Raw genomic sequence first — 18759 nt, 5'->3', positions numbered from 1 at the left:
TTTCTGTAAATAGTTCATCCCTGCCGCGCTCCATTTGCTATCAAGAACTCTTACCGATTAACTTGAACTTGAGTTTCCATGTGTCTGAGACAAACCTCACATGATGATGCCTTGACCCAACCCCGTGTCCCACTGTGTTCTACGGCTTAGTTAATGCCAGCATTGCTAGCCCTATCTGCACACTGAAAAGGAGGTTTGGGGTTTGACTCATTTCTTTCCTTCAATTCTAATTAATAATTGTCTAAATAATAAGTTAATTTCTCTGCAGTCTGCCAGCTGACCTTGTGAAGCCTCCTACCTACAGCCCTTCAGTGGCCCCTCATGCTGAGCTTATAGGATAATGTCTGAATGACACAACTTCCTTAACATTTCTGCATGTTCTTTCGCATGCAAGTCTCAGCCAAGCTGGCCTATTAATTAACTGTGTTCCTAACTCCCTCATTCTGGAGCCATATCCTACTTTTCCCCAACCCCGGGTAATTCTGTTCCTTCTCTAGGGCCTGCCTTGGTATTCTTGAGACTGGCCTCAGTAAAGATATGCTGCCATGACTCAATGTATTCTACAGAGCACTTCCTGCTTAATACCTGTTAGCTTGTCTCTTCCCACAGAAGGTTGCTGTAGAGGCAGGACTGTTCTTTCTTATATCTCCTCTGAGGATCTTACTCCCTGGCATCTCACAGAAGCCGAATAACATCTGTTGACTCACTTCTTTTTCTTCTCTGTCTCCTCCCCTCCTTGGCCTGTTTTATTGAAGACTGCAACTTAAAAAAAAAAAAAAAAGCAACTTATCCATTGGCTTACTTAGGGCTTCTATTGCTGCAACAAAACACCATGACCAAAAAGCAAGTTGGGATGGAAAGGGTATATTTATTTGCATTACACTTCCATGTTGCTGTTCATAACTAAAGGAAATCAGGGCAGGAACCTGTGGGCAGAGCTAATGCAAAGGCTTGCTTTCTTTTATTTGTTTTTTTCTCATTCTCCAATATTACATCCTGAGTACAGTTTCTCCTTCCTTACCTCCCCCTATCTCTTCCCTCAGAAAAGAACAAGCCTTCCAGGCACATCAACCAAATACAAATAACAAGCTCTATTACGACCAGACACATATTTTCACATTAAGGCTGGATGAAGCGGCAACCCAGTAGGAGGAAAAGGGTCCCAAAGACAGGCAAGAAAGACCGAGACAGCCCCTGCTCCCACTGTTAGGAGGCCCACAAGAACCCTGAGCTACACAACCATAATATATATTCAGAGGACCTAGGTCAGACCCAGACAGGCTCCATGGTCTCTGTCCATGTCTATGGGACGCTCTTGTAGTGCCCCTGATCCCTCGGCTCCTGCTGTCCTCCGTCTTCCTCAAAGGACTCTGAGCTCCGACTGGTACTTGCCTGTGGCGCTCTTCTTCAGGATGAAGTCTCTCTGGTGTCTCTAATGACAACTATGCTAGGCTTTAGTCCCAGCACATCCTGCAGGCACGACAAACGTAAGCCAGAGGGTTTGTGCTGGGTTGGTGTCCCCATCCCTCCAGGCCTTGCCTGGCTACAGAGGATGGCTAGTCTAGGCTGTGTCCCCATTCCTAGGACTCTTCATTAGTGTCACCTTCACACGGTCCGTGGAGGTTCCACCTCACTCCCAGTTATCTCTCGAAGTATTCTCTTCCTCCTTCCCCCAACGTGATCCCACCCACCCCCTGTCCACCCTCAAAAACCTGTTTACCCTTCCCAGGAAGATCCATCCATCCACTCTTAAGACCTCCTTGTTACTTAGCCTCTCTGGGCTCTGGATTGTAGCATGGTTATTGTAGCACGTCACTCAGAGCCATTTATTTATTTATTTATTTATTTATTTGGTAACAGCTAAGGAATTGTGTAAATATACCACTTTTTTTTTTTATCCATCCTTCAGTTGAGGGACATCAAGGTCATTTTCCAGTTTCTGGCTATTATGAATAAAGCTGCTATGAACATAATTTAGCAAGTGCCCTCCCTTATGGTAGGGTGGAGAATCCTTTGGGTATATGCTCAGTAACAGGCTTGTCAGCCTGCTTTCTGACAGAACCCAGGACCACCAGCCCAGGCATGGCCCCACCCACCATGGGCTGGCCTCCCTGCTGAGCACTGAGAAAATGCCTTGCAACTAGATTTTATGGAGTCATTTCTTCAACTCAGTTTCTTCCTCTCTGATGACTGTTAGCATGTGTCAGGTTGACACACAAAACTGGCCAGTACAACTGACCCCTTGTCAACTTAACACAGAAACACATCACTGTTAAACCACTTTTCCTCTTTTATTCATCCCCAAGATCTCACATTAAGGACATAAATACCTTTAAAAGATTCATAGTCATTAAAAATTTAAACACATTAAAATTTCAGTCTCTTTAAAATATTCAATCTTCCTTAGAAAATCTTCCTTCCAAAATCTCTTTTAAAAGTCAGAGTCTTTATCTGTGGATTCCCGTAAAAATTAAAATACATAATTCCAAGTATGTAATTCAACAGGGAAGAACCAGGGCACAGTCACAAAACAAAACAACTGTGTAAACAGTACTGTGTCCAGTGTCTTGATCTTCTAAACACCAAAGGGCTTGGGCCACTTCTCCAACTCTGCCCTCTGTAGCACACAGCTTGTCTTCTGGGCTCTGGAGGGCTCCAGTCCAGTGCTGTTGTGTCTTTGGTGGTCATCGTATGGTGCTGGCATCTCCAAAATTGCAGGGGTCCTCTGCTACCACTGGGCTCAGAGGCTCTCTTCATGGTGCCAGCCTCAGCCTCGTCATGACCCCTTCATTCCTAGGCCTGCACCTTCAGTAATGGCCTCTTCTAACCTCACTGTGCCAAGCCTCAGCTGTTCTCTATAACCCCTTCATGCGGTCAAAGCCAGTACCACCTGAGTGACTCTTTTTTTTTTTTTTTTTTTTTTTTTGGTTTTTTGGATTTTTTTTTTCGAGACAAGGTTTCTCTGTGTAGCCCTGGCTGTCCTTGAACTCACTCTGTAGACCAGGCTGGCCTCGAACTCAGAAATCCGCCTCTGCCTCCCAGAGTGCTGGGATTACAGGCGTGCGCCACCACTGCCCGGCTCACCTGAGTGACTCTTAATCTGCTGAGTTCTGCTGCCAACACAATGTCCAACCATGTCTGTCTCTGGAACAAAGCCTCTCTGTGCTCTCAGGAAACACTTCCTAGTAGATACCACCTCATTGATGCTGGTCTGTTAATCACCACTGATTCTCAGCACCAGCTGACCAGCATTGAGTATCCCAGCAAAACTCCACTTTAATAGCTCTGGTATCTTGTTAATCACAGCTGATTGTTCAGCCCCAGCTAACCAGAACCACAGAATCTTAAGAGCTAATGGCCCCAATGGAATCTTTAAACTTGCATCTGAAATGTCCCCTGCTTCTGTCTAGCTAAGAACTAGGATAAGTGTGTGCCATGGCTTGTCCTGTTTGAACAGTGTTGTCTTCCGAGCTCCCCTAGAGCAGCCCATCAGCCCTCAACACTGAGCGGCTTGCTAGCCCAGAGTTCCAAGGTCCTTCCACAGCCTCCAAAAACATGGCCAGGCTGTCACAGCAGTACCTCAGTACACGATGCCAGCTTGTTTTTAGGGTTATGACCAAAGGTTTGGCTTACACGTGCATATTGCTGTTGATCAATAAAGTCAGGGCAGGATCCTGGAGGCAGGAGCTGACTCAGAGGCCTGGGGGGGGGGGGTGCTGCTGACTGGCTTGCTCCTCGTAGTTTGCTCAACCTGCTTTCTTATAGAGAACTCTGGACCACCAGCCCAGGGACGGCCCCACCCACAGTGGGTCACCCCAGTCACCCACTAATCAGGAAAATGCCTTACAGCTGGATCTTTTTTTGTCGTTGTTTTTGTTTTTATTTGTTTGTTTGTTTGTTTGTCTTTCAAGACAGGGTTTCTCTGTGCAGCCCTGGCTGTTCTGGAACTCACTCTGTAGACCACGCTGGCCTCGAATTCAGAAATCTGCCTGCCTCTGCCTCCTAAGTGCTGGGATTACACGTGTGTGCCACCACTGCCCGGCAGCTGGATCTTATGGAGACATTTTCTCAGTTGAGGTTCCCTCCTTTCATAACTCTAGTTTGTGCCAAGTGACATAAGACTAGGCAGCACACTCATCATTTTTAAGAACAACCCTCTGAGCCCAGCATGGTGGCACACACTTATCCTAGTTCTTAGCTAGACAGAAGCAGGTGTTATTTTTGTGAGTTCAAGCCTGGCTTTGATTATAGCAAATTCCAAACCATCTCAAAAGGGGCAGGGCGGGCGGGCGGGGCATGTGGCTGGGAAGATGGCTCTGTGGTGACAAGCACTGCTCCTCCTGAGCACTTGCATTTCACCCAGTGGCCATTACAACCTTATGTGACTCCATTTCCAGGAGCTCCCACCCCTTCCTCTACCTTCCATGAGATCAGGGATGTACATGGTTCATAAATACATGCATGCAGGCAAAAAGTCACAAAAGTCTTTTTAAAGGCCCTTTATAAAGTCTAGTAAACACTTTAAATATATATGCGGGAATAAACATTGTAAAAGAGAAGACAAATATATAAAGTCATTTGGAGTAGCAAGTGGTCTCTGACTTTAAATTTTAAATTTTAAGTGAAGAAATATAGTTATTTGAGGAAAAAAATTACAGAATGGAATCTTCTGGTAGTTTAGGTTCTATTTATTTTCTTTGCTTTTTACTCCAAGATAGCATTGATAGAAGAATGTGGCATCATCAGGTATCTTAAGTGTGCTGTGGTAAGGGGTTTTCTCTGTGAAGGGGGGAACCTTGTGCCCATGAGGTAGACACCTGAGAAACTGCTTCCAGATCGATTCTTGAGATGGTGGATTCTTTTTAAAGCCAGTTATTAATATTCCTGACGTGGCATGGCAGTTAAGGTGAAATTTACTTCCTGGCTGATTACTGATGTAGTTGTAATATCTTTGCCTAGGGATTTGATAGACTTAATCAAGAGTTGATAAGAGGGCGTGGTGGTGCACGCCTGTAATCCCAGCACTCTGGGAGGCAGAGGCAGGTGGATTTCTGAGTTCGAGGCCAACCTGGTCTACAAAGTTGAGTTCCAGGACAGCCAGGGCTACACAAAGAAGAAAAGAAAGAATGTAAATTAAAACTTCAGTCCTTTAGAGAATTATAGGCATTTACCTTGAATGAGGTAATATGCTTTAAGTAAAACTATTTTGTAGGTTTTTTCTGTATATTTTCCTGTAGTGCAGAGCAAGTTGCAGTTCCGTCAGTATTGGAAAGCTGACACTGTGGCATCGTCAGCCAGTGCTGACACTGATGCCTGGATGCTTCTGTTTCTTGGGCATTATTGCAGTGCTCTCTGAACTTTGCAGATGTGTGCGTATCTGTTATTTACTGAGTGCATCTTGCCCCCCCTTGGTCTGAGACAGGGTGTTTGCTGTACTGCCAGGTTGACTTAGTGCTCCCTGGCCTAGTTTCCCATCTCATCTTTTTAAGCAGCTAGGAATGCTGGCTTACAATTTTCATTATATTCCCCACCCACACTGATGGGTAAATAACCCAGCTAGGTGTGTCCTCTTCCACTATGCTAAACCAGTGTAGCAGTTCATTCGCCTGCCCTGAGTGGCTTTAGCAGCAGCAGTTTGTCTTCTCAGTTTTGGAGGCAGGACATGGGAGGCAGGGCCGATTTCTTCGGAGCTATGGAGAACATGTCCAAGCATCCCAGCCTCCAGGAGCTTGCTGGAGTTCCATAGCTTAGAGACACATCACCCTGGTCTGTGTCTGTCTTAACAGAGCATTCTTCTGGCTACATGACTGAATCCATTCTTTTTTCTGTAAGAACAATATCATGTTCAGAGCTCAGCCTATCCCAGCATGACCGTGTCTTGATTGCATCTATCAACAGCTGTTTCCAAATAAGATTGTAGTCTGATGTTTTAGAGGTTGGACTTCACCATATTATTGATACACATTTTGGTGATACACAAGTCAGTGACTCACAAACCATTTCTTAGCATCTTAGAAATAGCTGTAGAGGACCAAATATGGCAGGCAGCGAGTGCATGCCTATTTATAATCTGTTGACTTGGGCACAGAGACAGGAAGATCAGGAGTTCATGATTATCCTCAGCTACCTACGTAGTAAGTACAAAGCCATGGTGGGCTATGTATGACCAAATCAGAAGTGTGGGAGAGGGAGGGGTGGGCGAGGAAATTAGCTGAAGACAAGGTATAGGAGCCGTGCCTCCAACGACGGGCATATAGATTTTCAAGACACACTGACTGCATAGCGGTTGCTGATGATTGACACTTTCCTGCCCATGTGGTAAAGTTCCTAACGCCATCCTATTTGTCCCTTAGGAGACGTTGATCCAGCAGCACGTGTCATTTCATTAGGTCCTGTATCTGATGTTGTGGATAGTGGAGTCCTCCAGCAATTGAGTGAGAGCAGCGGACACATCTCAGCATGTCGGTCTAGAGAGTTGCGAATCTAAACCTGGGACAGGCTGGGGCCATGAGGCAGAAACACCAGCCTCTGCCAACACCGGAACAAGCCGACGCTTCCAGACAAGGCAGAAAGGCCTTTTGTAATGGAAATCACGTGAGGGTTAATGTTCTCTTGAGAATGGCAGTCAAGAAATGAGAAGGTTCACTTGACTCCTGAGCAGTTTCACCAAGAAGAGCGTCCATGCGGTGACTGAGCCGGAGAAGAAACAGTTGAGATGGGAATGGTATGGGGGAAATGAACTTGAGTTTTAAACTTGATTTAAGTTACAGTGTCTCTGAATTGAACATCCCATGTTGGAAGAAGATACACTTGGGGGCTCCAGGACTACAGTAGAAAAGTATAGAGCAAGCAGTAAAATCTTCTAGTAAAAACTTACATGCAGGACAACAAAATGATGAAAGATATCCAAATGCCAGATAAGCCACCGGGAAAGGTTTTGTTAAGGAGTTTGTTTCAAGAGGAGCAAGGGATGAGGGAGAGAAACCTGTGTTAACCATCAGTCAGTGATGTAAAATTGCCTATTAGAGTGAAAGAAACTGTGAAGACTGTTAATATGCAAAGCATTAATTAATGCAGATGGTTTAGAAGGTCTGATACCAGCCTAAGAACGGGGATAGAGTTGAGCCCATTGTAAGTATCATTGAAAACAAACGGTGCCAGTGAGCATGTCACAGAAGACCGAAGGCCAACAAGAAGCGGATCAGAGTATTTTGTTGACCTTCATGGGTTTACAGCCTCTGTGTCTAAACAGATATGGAAACAAGTAGAGCTTTTACTTTGCTTTTGTTTTCGTTTCTTTTTGTTCCCCTTCCCCCAATAGAAATGAGGGTTCTTAGTCTGTTTCTGACAGTCTGTTAATTTATTAGGATAGGTATCTTTCATTTGCTTTCCAATAGGCATAGTAATTTAGTTAAAGAACACATCTGTATGCTACAACTTGATTACATCTTTTTTCTATTTTGCATCTTTCTTTTACCATGTTTCAGTTTCTGCATGTAGATTTCAGTAAGAAACAAAACTTGTAAAGTTGTAACATTTCACATGGAAATGCTGCCCAATCTTCACCAGCTTCAGAAATCTGACCTTTGCCGATGCTGCAATAAAGTGTTGTAATTTGGATTTGGAATGATTTGTTTTATTTGGTTGGTTTTTTTCAGTGGGTCAATTAGTATCATCCAGAGTTATCTTCATGCTTTATTAAAAAAATATTCTCTGCTAGATACAGTAGTACATGACTGTAATCCCAGAACTCACTACCGAGGTAGGATCACAAATTGGAGCACCTGTGCTATACTGACCTGAGCTATATAGTAAGGAAAAACAAAACAAAACACCAGAGTCTCCTATAGCCTTGGCTATATATACTTATTCTGTGGACCTTTGAAGTCACTATGAAGACCTAGAACTCTTAGAGATTTGCCTCCCTGTCTCCCAAGTGCTGGGACTAAAGGTGTGTGCCACCATGCACCAAAAATGATGTCTCTAAAAACCAAGTAGTAAAGTTCTTGCCTGATCTGACCCAGCTCCTGTGTTGCATCTCTTAGGAAGTATTAATGAAGCTGGGCGGTGGTGGCACATGCCTGTAATCCCAGCACTTGGGAAGCAGAGGTAAGTGGATTTCTGAGTTCCGGGCCAGCCTGGTCTACAGAGTGAGTTCTAGGACAGCCAGGGCTACACAGAGAAACCCTGTCTCAAAAAACCAAAATCAAAAAAAAAAAAAACAAAAAACAAAAAAAAGGGAAGTATTAATGAGACAGAGGGATGAACTTCCTTCCAGTGTTCTAAGTTAGTCTTCCCCCTTCCCCACATCTGCCAAAGATAAACAGATGATCACAAATCCCACTGTCAGACTCAGCCCTCCCTCCCTCCCTATCTCCCTCTCTCCCTCCAATGCCCTTATATACGTGGGTCATTGCAGAATTGACTGGCTTAAAACCAAGCAGCCAGCTGGTACTACATGGTGGGAAGAACAAAGAAGGGTAAGATGGTGGAGGAGGGAAAGGAAAGAAGAAAAGGAGCCCCGTATCAGAGTTGGGGGTGTCACTCAGTGGCAACCTCAGTACCATGAATAACCAAAGTTAGGGCTGCCATATCAGCCCCCTGCTCTACCAATCATACCAGCCCAACAAGCTAGTGTTACCCTAGAGAATAAAGATGAGTGTGGAGGGAAGCGTCCACTCAGCAGATGAAGCCATCCTGGGAGGCATCTTGTCACTCAGGGTTAGCAAGTGGAGTCTAATCACTCAGGGTCAGTAATCGTGGCATCTTTACTATAAACAGCAAAGAATTTCACTAAAGGGAGTAAGTGCTAGAGAGCTGAGAATACTTTACCAGTGGTAAAAGAGACACCCCTGGCTTTCTAACAACCGCAACTGTACATAAGATCTCTACCTGGAAGGAGAAACCTCAGGGCAGAAAAGAAATGAAATGTGCCCCAGGCCCCCATTGGAAGTGATTTTAAAGTGTTTGTACTCTCCGGTGGAGAGATGGCTCAGTGGTTAAGAGCATTGGCTTTTCTTTCAGAAGACCCAGATTCAAGTCTCAGCATCTACAGGGTGCTCAACAACTCTGTGACTCCAATCCCAGGGTATCTGATAAACACCAAAGCTCAAGAGAGTGCTTAATCAAAGCACTACTGGGTTGGGTCCTGACACGGAGAAGTGACCAGAGGCCACCTGTCCCTCCAGGGCTCCACCTGGCTTGTGCCGGGTCACCCCTCTCTCCTAGCCTTATTCAAAGGGGAGGTGTCTCCTTCCCCATAGGATGGGGACTCTGTGTCTGTAGATGGAAATGTTGGGAGTGGTTGGGGAAAACTGCCCCTAGGCCTATGACCGTAATGGGTAGACAACTGGTATACAGATACACATGCAAGCAAAACATCCATATGCGTAAAGTAAAAATACATTTTAAAAAAATAAAGTCTACACATTAGGGCTTAACTTTGAGCTATCTAGACTGGCGTGTTATTTCCTTAAAAGAGAATTTGAGTTTGCTTAAAGCGAAGACGATTATTATAAGGATTGTAAGGATAAAGTGATGTTCAGGAATACTTGGACATTTGACAAGTAAGTGCAGGCAGAAATAGTCTCTGCTCTTCACCACTCATGCTCGCAGTAGACTACTCTTGTTACTGTGACCGTGCAGTTTAAAGGAGTGGGTTTCTTCCAGCTCCGGAAGCTGTGTGTCCCAGCGTTGGCACAGTTGGTTTCTCTGGAGACCCGCCTTATGAGGCTGCTGCTTCACTGTGTTCTCACATGACCTTTTTATGTCCATCTCTCTCTTTCTCTCTCTGTCTCTCTCTCTCACACACACATACACACACATGCACACACACATTCATATATGCATATATATGTGTGTATAGATATAATCTTTAAGACACAGAGCCCAATCTTTCTTTGAATTTGGTAAAAAAAAAGAATGAGCCAGGCATGGTGGTGCATACCTTTAATCCCAGCACTCAAGAGGCAGAGACAGGCATATTTCTATGAGTTTGAGGCCAGCCTGGTCTACTAAGCAAGTTCCAGGACAGCCAGAGCTGTTACACAGAGAAACCTTGTCTTAAAAGTCAAATAAATAAACTAGTAGGTAGGTAGAAAGATAGATAGATAGATAGATAGATAGATAGATAGATAGATAGATAGATAGATAGATGGATGGATGGATGGATGGATGGATGGATGGATGGATGGATGGATAGATAGATAGATAGATAGATAGATAGATAGATAGATAGATAGATAGATAGATAGATAGATAGATAGATAGATAGATAGATAGAACTTCGGATCCTCCCAGGTACACGGCGTCATCATTCTGGGTTTTGGTGGCACTGGGAATTCTCATCCACTTTAGATACAAGCCCTACCAGTGAACCACCGTCCCAGTCCTGTCTTAGGCAACAGAACATCTGAGTGAGGGGTTTGTTTTGTTCTGAGACTTTGTTCTGTCCAAAGCTAGCTTTGAGCTCATGGCACCACCACAGCTAGGTGCAGACACTGGCTTAATAGACTGCAGCCAAGCAAACTATCCAAGGGACTCTGCATCTGTAATCTGATCCCTGTGATCCAGGATTCCTGTGAACTACCCAAAGAAAGAATGCTTTCTCCATTCGGCTAGTTCAAAATTTCAGATGCGAAGCTTCCCAAATAAATAGCTAGAGTCTCATTTCTAACTTTCTTTTTTCTTTTTTTCTAAAATTCCCAAATGTTTTTTGTAACAACTCTAAACAACCTTTCATTGTATCACTGGCCCTGAGGCAATCAGACTGGTGCTTTTGACTTTATGCTAATATAAAATACAGGCAATTTTTAAGTTTTGTAGACTCCGTTATGTAAGAGGTATTTATGTTCCGCTTCACATATGAATTAGGTTATGTTGTCAGGTTGATGTTAAGATTCACGGATATAAATACTGGGGACAGATGGAAAACAAGACAGCTAGTGTTTGAATCTGATCTCTAGAGCAGGCAGTGGGGATACAGAGAGTGGGGTCTAACGGTGCTCCTGCCTACCAGGGACTGAGGTGCTATCAGGGCCACAGATGACTAAGCAGGTGGAGAGACAGGAGGCTCTGTGCCGCGCTTGGGACAGCCTTCCAGCCGAAGAAGTTCACTTTGTGTCTTGCTCACTTCTGTGTGTGGCACCGCTTGCCCTGAGTATCTAAACTGCCCTCAGCCTCGCCTATCCCTACTTCCCCTCAAGGCCTGCTCTCCCAGAGCGTGGGAGGCTAAGGAAGAAGATGGAGAGTCCCAGGCCAGCGGGGTATATCCAGCAAGACGTGTCTGTCTCTCAGCTTATCGATAGGTTAAGTTCAAGTACTACCTTTTTTGTTTTGCTTTTTCTGTTGTTTTTTGAGGTGCTTCTTTGTATAGCCCTGGTTGTCCTGGAACTCTGTAGACCAAGCTGGCCTCTGCCTCCCTCCGTAGTGCTGGGATTTTGTGCCACCCACTGCCAGGCCCAGTATACCAATTCTAGAAAACCTGGCCATCCTCTCTTTTCAGTGTAAGAGGGTAGCCCGCCCGCTCGCCCGCCCAGCCTCCCCAGCTATGGCGGAGACACAGCACAGCCCTAGTGTAGGGAGAGACACAAGCTGCCTGCAATGCTCTCCCTCCTAGACTCTGGCTTTTGAGGAAATGTGCTCAATCCCTAAGAGCAGGGACGCCATGCCCACTTGCTGCTGTCCTCCTTGGTTTGAGAGGGTGGTCTGGCCAGGCAGTGGTGGCGCACACCTATAATCCCAGCACTTGGGAGGCAGAGGCAGGCGGATTTCTGAGTTCGAGGCCAGCCTGGTCTACAGAGTGAGTTCCAGGACAGCCAGGGTTATACAGAGAAACCCTGTCTCGAAAAAACCAAATCCCCCCCCCCCAAAAAAAAGAAAGAAAGGGTGGCCTGGCCAGGCAGTGGTGGCACATGCCTTTAACCACACACACACACACACACACACACACAAAGAGGAAGAGACAGGGGAGAAGGAGAAGAAGAAAGGGTGGTCTTCCCAGTTCCTAGGTTCCTCGAGCTTCCTGTCCAGTTTACCTTGACTAGTTGAGTTCAAAAATTTGGAAAATAGAAGCCAAGTGCACGGGTCTGTCTCTCCAGTTCACACTAATTCTGGATGGTGGCGTGGCCATGATGACGTACAGTCTGTGGGCATCAGTGCTGGCAGAAGCATCTTCATAGGCGGCGAGCAGCATTCTGTTGCCGTGAACTGTGACAGTCAGGCCTCAGAGCTACTCTGACTAGAACTTCAGGGAAGCCCACAGGCAAGAGAAATGATTTCTACGTTCAGGGGAGCAAAGGAAGAAGCAGGTAGCCAAGGCTGCTCTAGGTATGGACTGAGTATCAGCTCCAACGCTGGCCTCATAACTTTGGAGTTACTGGCCTCCAACCTTCAGGTGTCTCATCTCTAAACTGGGGATGACTTGGGATTACGTAAGAACGTTAATAGGGCAATGAGCTTGGGGTTCAGCACAGAGTCTGAGAGCCGTCAGTGTGAGCAGGTGTACCATTTCCTCTGTGTCTGTGTGCCTCATAGCACTCGTGCAGAGTGGGCGGAGCAAGCTGCGCGTCCTTCAGGGTCTCATAAACCAAATATGCATATTCAACCTTAGGTTTAGACCTGGCAGCCAGAGCCAACCAGCAACTATTGGTTGTAGTTCATGGAAAAGTATGCAAGTAGCAATATGTATCCTTTGGATGAAGCTAGGCTGGGCCAAGTTGTGACTCCTTGTCAACTGAAGAAACAATGTTCCCATTTCCTCAGAGATTGGCGGACACAAACCTTTTATTCCCTACCTCCTACCCCCCACCCCCTACATCTCTGCTACCCAATAACAGAGGCTGATAGTTACATGAATATCATGGAGAAAAATGTGGTGTGTCCAGTCTATGATTTCCATATCCACAAAGGTACTGGCACTTTTTTTTCCTGAGCCCTCCAAAGTACCAGGCAAGAACAGTCTGTTATAGGGATAGAAAGCTCAACAGGTAAAGGCATTTGCTGCAGAGCCCAACTGATAACCAGAATTCACGCCCTGGGACCCAGACGGTAGAAGGAAAGGGACCCAGATAGTAGAAGGAAAGAACCTATTTCTGGAAATCTTCCTACCTCCATACATGCATTGTGATGTAGCCCCCCCCCATCCCCCACAATAAGAAATAAATAAATAAATATAATAATCTAATCATAAAAGAAAATTAAAAATGGGACTATTAGTCCAAACCACTTTGGGAGGGTTTTCTGAGAGTCAGAACTGGCATGATCCAAGACATATCTTTATTATTTTTTTTAAGATGTATTTATTATAGCTGGGCAGTGGTGGCACACGCCTGTAATCCCAGCACTCTGGGAGACAGAGGCAAAGGCAGAGGCAGGTGGATTTCTGAGTTCGAGGCCAGCCTGGTCTACAGAGTGAGTTCCAGGACAGCCAGGGCTATACAGAGAAACCCTGTCTCAAAAAAACCAAATCCAAAAAACCAAAAAAAAAAAAAAAAAAAAAAAAAAAAGTATTTATTATATGTGAGTACACTGTAGCTGTCTTCAGACACCCCAGAAGAGGGCAGCAGATCTCATTACAGATGGTTGTGGTTGTGAGCCACCATGTGGTCACTGGGATTTGAATTTTGGACCTTTGGAAGAGCAGTCAGTGCTCGCAACTGCTGAGCCATCTTTCCAGCCCCCAAGCTATATCTTAAAAAGCTGGAGATCCCTGAAACCCCACAGGCTGGAGGCCTTTTCTTTCAGTAGATAGTGGGCCAGTAAAATGCTAAGACATCTAGAAATTGTAAAGATAGGGCTTTACCAGGCTTCCTTGAGAAGGGTTGGCAAATAATTAGAAATAAAGAGGGGAAAAAAAGAGCACAGTTTTGTCCTCTCATGTCTCCAGCACTCAAAGGTCTCCATTAGCGAGGCCATGCGCACGACAGTCTCTGTCTGGGGGACATTGTGTTAACAATGGAGTCTGTGACGATGATCTGATCAGCACATCCAGAATATTCACCATCTTTTTGTCTTTTTTCTTTCTTTTTTTTTTTTTTTGGTTTTTTTTTTTTTTTTTTGGTTTTTTTTGAATTTGTTTTTTTCGAAACAGGGTTTCTCTATGTAGCCCTGGCTGTCCTGGAACTCACTCTGTAGACCAGGCTGGCCTCGAACTCAGAAATCTGCCTGCCTCTGCCTCCCAGAGTGCTGGGATTACAAGTGTGCGCCACCCCAGCACCTTCATCTTTTTTAATTTACTTATTCACTTTACAACCCAGTATCAGCCCTTCCTCTCCTCCCAGTACACCCTCGCACAAATCCTCCCCCCATTCCACTTCCCCTTCTCTTTTGAGAAAGAGAATCCCCCTCTGGGTGTCACTCCTCCCCCTCGCTAACACAACACCCCACCCACCCCTGCACATCCCTTCCCAGCCAAGGCGGTCCGTTTAGGGTCCGCCCACAGGCAGGCAAGCAGGCGGGCTCAGGGACAGCCCCTGCTCCAGTTGTCAGAGGACCCACGTGAAGGCCAAGCTGCTCATCTGCTACATACATGCAGGGGGCCGAGGTCCAGCCTGTGCTCACTGAGGTCCAGCCTGTGCTCACTGTTAACCTTCATCTTTGAACATAGGACCGACATTGTAATTGTCCTCCTCCCATCATTCCTGTGTAGGCAAGGGATGCAGGCCGTGGCGTTAAATGAGGATGCATTGGAATGTGGATCCTTACCACTTCCTGAATAAGGTCTGTAAGCGGAGCCTCTTTCAAGTCATTTATGCAACAGGAGAGAGAGCTAACAGGGAAACGCGCAAGCAGCCTTCCCAAGGCATTATGAAAACTGAATACCGTGTTCAGTGCTTCCTGTATGCTGACTTCGCATGACATGCAGGGTAGAGAAAGCCTTGATTCTGTGGAACTTCTGTTAGAAGACAGAGCAACCCGTGGGCAAGCGTGAAAGCCATCAAACAGGAAAGCTAGGGTGGACACCGCCTTTGTGTGAGCCCAGCCGCCTTTGTGTGAGCCCAGCCGTCTTTGTGTAAGCAGTTGTTTTGAGTGCTACTAGGAGTGCATTTGGTAGGCAGCGTTTGGCTGACAGCCCTAGGGATGGTCTCAGCTGCTCTTGGCCAGGGGTGAGCTGGGAAAGGGTCCATCCCTACAAAGGCAGATCAGTGCAGGCTGACAAGGGTGTGGCCATCTGAGGCCCAAGTCAAAGCAACTCTGAAAGGCCAATCTGCTGGCCTGGCCGGTCAGAGAGTGTGCAGTGGGGGTTCAGTGGCAGGAGTCTACCGAGAGACACGCAGTTAGCCCTCGGGCGGGGCGTTCGCCCTTGGCGAATTGAGCAGAGAAAGAGACAAGAGTGGCCGTCTGAGGAGCCAGGAAGAAAGGAGAAGGGGAGAGATAACGAAGAGAAGACCCAGTAGGACCTCGTAAGCCAGAGCAAGAACTTCACACTTCTTTAAAAAAAAGAAAAAGATTTATTTATTTATTTAATGTGAATACACTGTAGCTGTCTTCAGACACACCAGAAGAGGTGTCAGATCTCTTTATGGATGGTTGTGAGCCCCCATGTGGTTGTTGGGATTTGAACTCAGGACCTTCGGAAGAGCAGTCAGTGCTCTTAACCGCTGAGCCATCTCTCCAGGCCAACTTTACACTTCTGAGCTAGGGGATCGCAAACAAAATTAGAGAAGCAGGAAAGTTTCTAGAGAAACTCTAGACAAGAGACCCCCACCATGAGTGTGGGTGGACTGAAGAAGCAGAGAGTCAGTGTACGTCTTGTGAGAAGTTCTCACTGGGCCTGGTGGCAGATTTGGCAAAGGAGGTTCCTGAACTGAACTGGTGTGAAAGGCGTGTGTGTGTGTGTGTGTGTGTGTGTGTGTGTGTGTGTACCAGTGAGTGACCAGTTGTATCACTCACTGAAGGGTCAGAGTGTCACACTGCTGTTCATGTAGTCTGTGGAACCTGCCGCCATGCCTAGTATTTCCAGCGAAAATGACCATCACGAAAGAGATCTGGTTTCTGGAGACTTCCAAACCTTCAACTGGGCAGGCCGAGTCTTCCAGAGATAGAGACTGTGTTGCTCTGGGACATCGCACAGCAGGCCCTGTGGTGGGTGAGGTTCCTCTCAGGACTGCTGCTGAACAGTGAGGCGCACCAGAGCTCTGCCTGTCCTCTTGGGCCCCAGAGTTCTGGGCGTGGGTCTTGAGGGGGTGATGAGAATGCCCTCTGTAGGGACAGGAGCTTCGTGAGAAAGGGGCTGGCTGTAAGCCGCCTCTGTCCCTGCTGCCTGACCCGGGCTTGCCTTGCTTTGGATTTGACTAGTATTTGTTTGCTCAGTATGTGTTTTGCATTGTTTCTGAGGGAGGCTCGTGAGACAGAAGCCAAGTGGTCTGTGGTGACAGTGTCTGTGCGTGCTGTACACCTGGGTCAAGCCAGACTCTCAGCCACAGCCTACTGTTGTCCCTCCTAGACACCTGAGCCTCCCTTAGCAACCACTGTTGCCCACCCTTGCCTGGTGCGGCAATGTTTTTATTCTCACAGTCTTTGACACTGCATCACAACTCCGTCTCTCCCTACCCCTATCTCCGAGGCTCTGCTTCTTCTGAGTTTTATATTTTGCCTTCTGTATCTAAGTGATCTAACAAGTTAGTCTTTTGTTTGAGCTGTGAGATTTAGGTCTCTGTGTCACCCACCTCTCCATGCCTCCCTTGCTCTAAGGATCAAACCCAGAGCAGGCCAGGCAGTCTCTGTCTGAGGAAGCCGCATGCATCCTAGGCTAGAGTTCCTTTGGGCCAGGAATAGCTCATTCCTGCAGTATTATTTGAAAAGCCGTCTTCTCTTCTCACTGAAGAGATTCTGTACCTTTGTTGGTCTTTTGAATGTAGCTCTGTGGGTTTATTATTCTGCTCCTTTGATCTCAGGGCTTCCTTCCACAAACCCCAGGCAGCCTTGATGACTGGAGCTAAACAGTAGGTAGGCCTTTGGGTGGAGTGGCTCTTCCGCCTCACTCTTTGTTAAGACTGTGCCAGCTAATCTCGGTCCTGCCAAACAAACATTCAGACAGGTGGTCTTAGCCAGGCGGTGGTGGTGCACTCCTGTAATCCCAGCACTTGGGAGGCAGAGGCAGGTGGATCTCTGAGTTCGAGGCCAGCCTGGTCTACAGAGTGAGTTCCAGGACAGCCAGGGCCACACAGAGAAACCCTGTTTCGAAAAAAAAAAACCAAATCCAAAAAAAAAAAGAAAAGAAAAAAAGAAAAAAGACAGGTGGTCTAGGCCTGTTAACTACCTTGCTGGAGTTTTGATAGGAATTATGCTAGTATTTTAGACTAGGAGAAGCGGGACTATTTTCTCGACTCCATTTCCAGGTTGTTCATTGCTGCTATGTGGAAATGTAGCTGATACTTTAACTAACCTGTGTATCCTATAACATGGTCGGACTCTTTAGCGCTGGTCATTGTTTCCTGGATTCTTTGAGAAGGTCTTCATTCAGGATTGTGTCGTGATTTCCAACCCAGACGTCTTCTATTTGCTTTTCTTGTTTGATTGCACTGTCTAGAATCTTCACTAGAGTGATCAGTATGAAGTAGATCTGTGCTTACCTTGGTCCTGATCGTGGGGGAAAAGCATTCCCCTCTCACCCTGCGATGGAAACAAAGAAAACTGTACCATGAAGCTCCTCCTCGAGGGGGAAAGCTGGATGAGAGCTGCTTGGGGGGCGGGGCACTGAAGGGCAGGAGGTCCACTTGCTGATGAACTGGCCCCAGGAGAAGGTGGACTGGGTGGTCTCACTATGTCTTCCGGTGGAGAAGCTCTTTATCATGCCTTGGGGGGGGAGGGACTGTAGCTGGACTTGTGGCTACTTGTGTGTTCCTTTCTCTACCACTCCGTCTCCACCCTTCCAGTCCCTCAACACTAGGCAGGAGAGAAAGAAGGCTAAGGGGATCACACACAGGGGCCTAGGCAAGCTCTTCCCCGGAAGAGAGAGGTTAAAAACCCACGGCAAGAGGATCAAGAGACTGAAGCCATCTTGGACTGCATGATAAGAGCCTGCTAAACAGACAGACAGGCAGACAGACACAGACGAATGAACGAATGAATGAACGAACAAACTGCCCAGAGTAAATTTGCTTGGGGATGCAGCCCTTGAAAGGCCACCCAGGCTCCAGTCCTACAGGTCCTACACCAGTGCACACTCAGGCAGCATTACATGTGTTAGAATTCTGCCTAAGCTCCACCCCACGGTTACCTGGCAACAGCCAGGCATGCCCCACCCCACGGTTACCTGGCAACAGCCAGGTATGCCCCACCCCACGGTTACCTAGCAACAGCCCACTCTAAAAGGGACAGCTTGCCTCTCTTCTCTCTCAGTCTCTTGCTCTCTCTTCTCTTTCCCCTTCTCTTGCCCTCTTGGACTCTTCCTTCCCCCCCACCCCCTACCCCACCCCCACCATGTGGTCATGGCGGCCTCTCCTTCTCTACTCTCTCCTCCTCTCTGCCTCCTCCTTTCTCGGCCTCTATTGCCCCCTTAACCCCTCTCCCCAAGCCCTGAATAAACCCTATACTATAGCATCGGGTGTCTGGTCCCTCAAGGGGAAGCGATGCCTCGGCATGGGCCCACTGAGGCGCCCCTTCCCCATGCGCCCATAGAACATATTCTCACGCAGTTTTCTCCTTTTTATGATCACAACAAAGTGGACTCAAGGGATTTAAAAAAGAATTTAAAAAGCACATGCTGATGGAAGGGGAAGGAATGCTGGGGTTAGGAGAGGGTGATGGGGTGCACTG

At 46.7% G+C, this 18759-nt stretch overlaps 1 protein-coding gene across 2 annotated transcripts in view; it reads left to right on the top strand.

Moving 5' to 3' along the window:
• Nucleotides 1-7627, top strand: part of Upf2 (UPF2 regulator of nonsense mediated mRNA decay) — a 103739-nt gene extending 96112 nt beyond the window's left edge. For both annotated transcript variants that reach the window (XM_052157737.1, XM_052157738.1), the window contains one exon: nucleotides 6354-7627. In XM_052157737.1, the coding sequence (XP_052013697.1) occupies nucleotides 6354-6363 (10 nt within the window). In that variant the 3' untranslated portion in view covers nucleotides 6364-7627. The remainder of the gene's footprint in view (nucleotides 1-6353) is intronic.
• Nucleotides 7628-18759: the final 11132 nt, after the last annotated feature.

Source organism: Apodemus sylvaticus, chromosome 14, assembly GCF_947179515.1.
Source record: "Apodemus sylvaticus chromosome 14, mApoSyl1.1, whole genome shotgun sequence".
Classification (NCBI taxonomy): domain Eukaryota; kingdom Metazoa; phylum Chordata; class Mammalia; order Rodentia; family Muridae; genus Apodemus; species Apodemus sylvaticus.
Note: the sequence above shows the minus strand (reverse complement) of the source record. Positions and strands in the feature narration are given on the sequence as shown.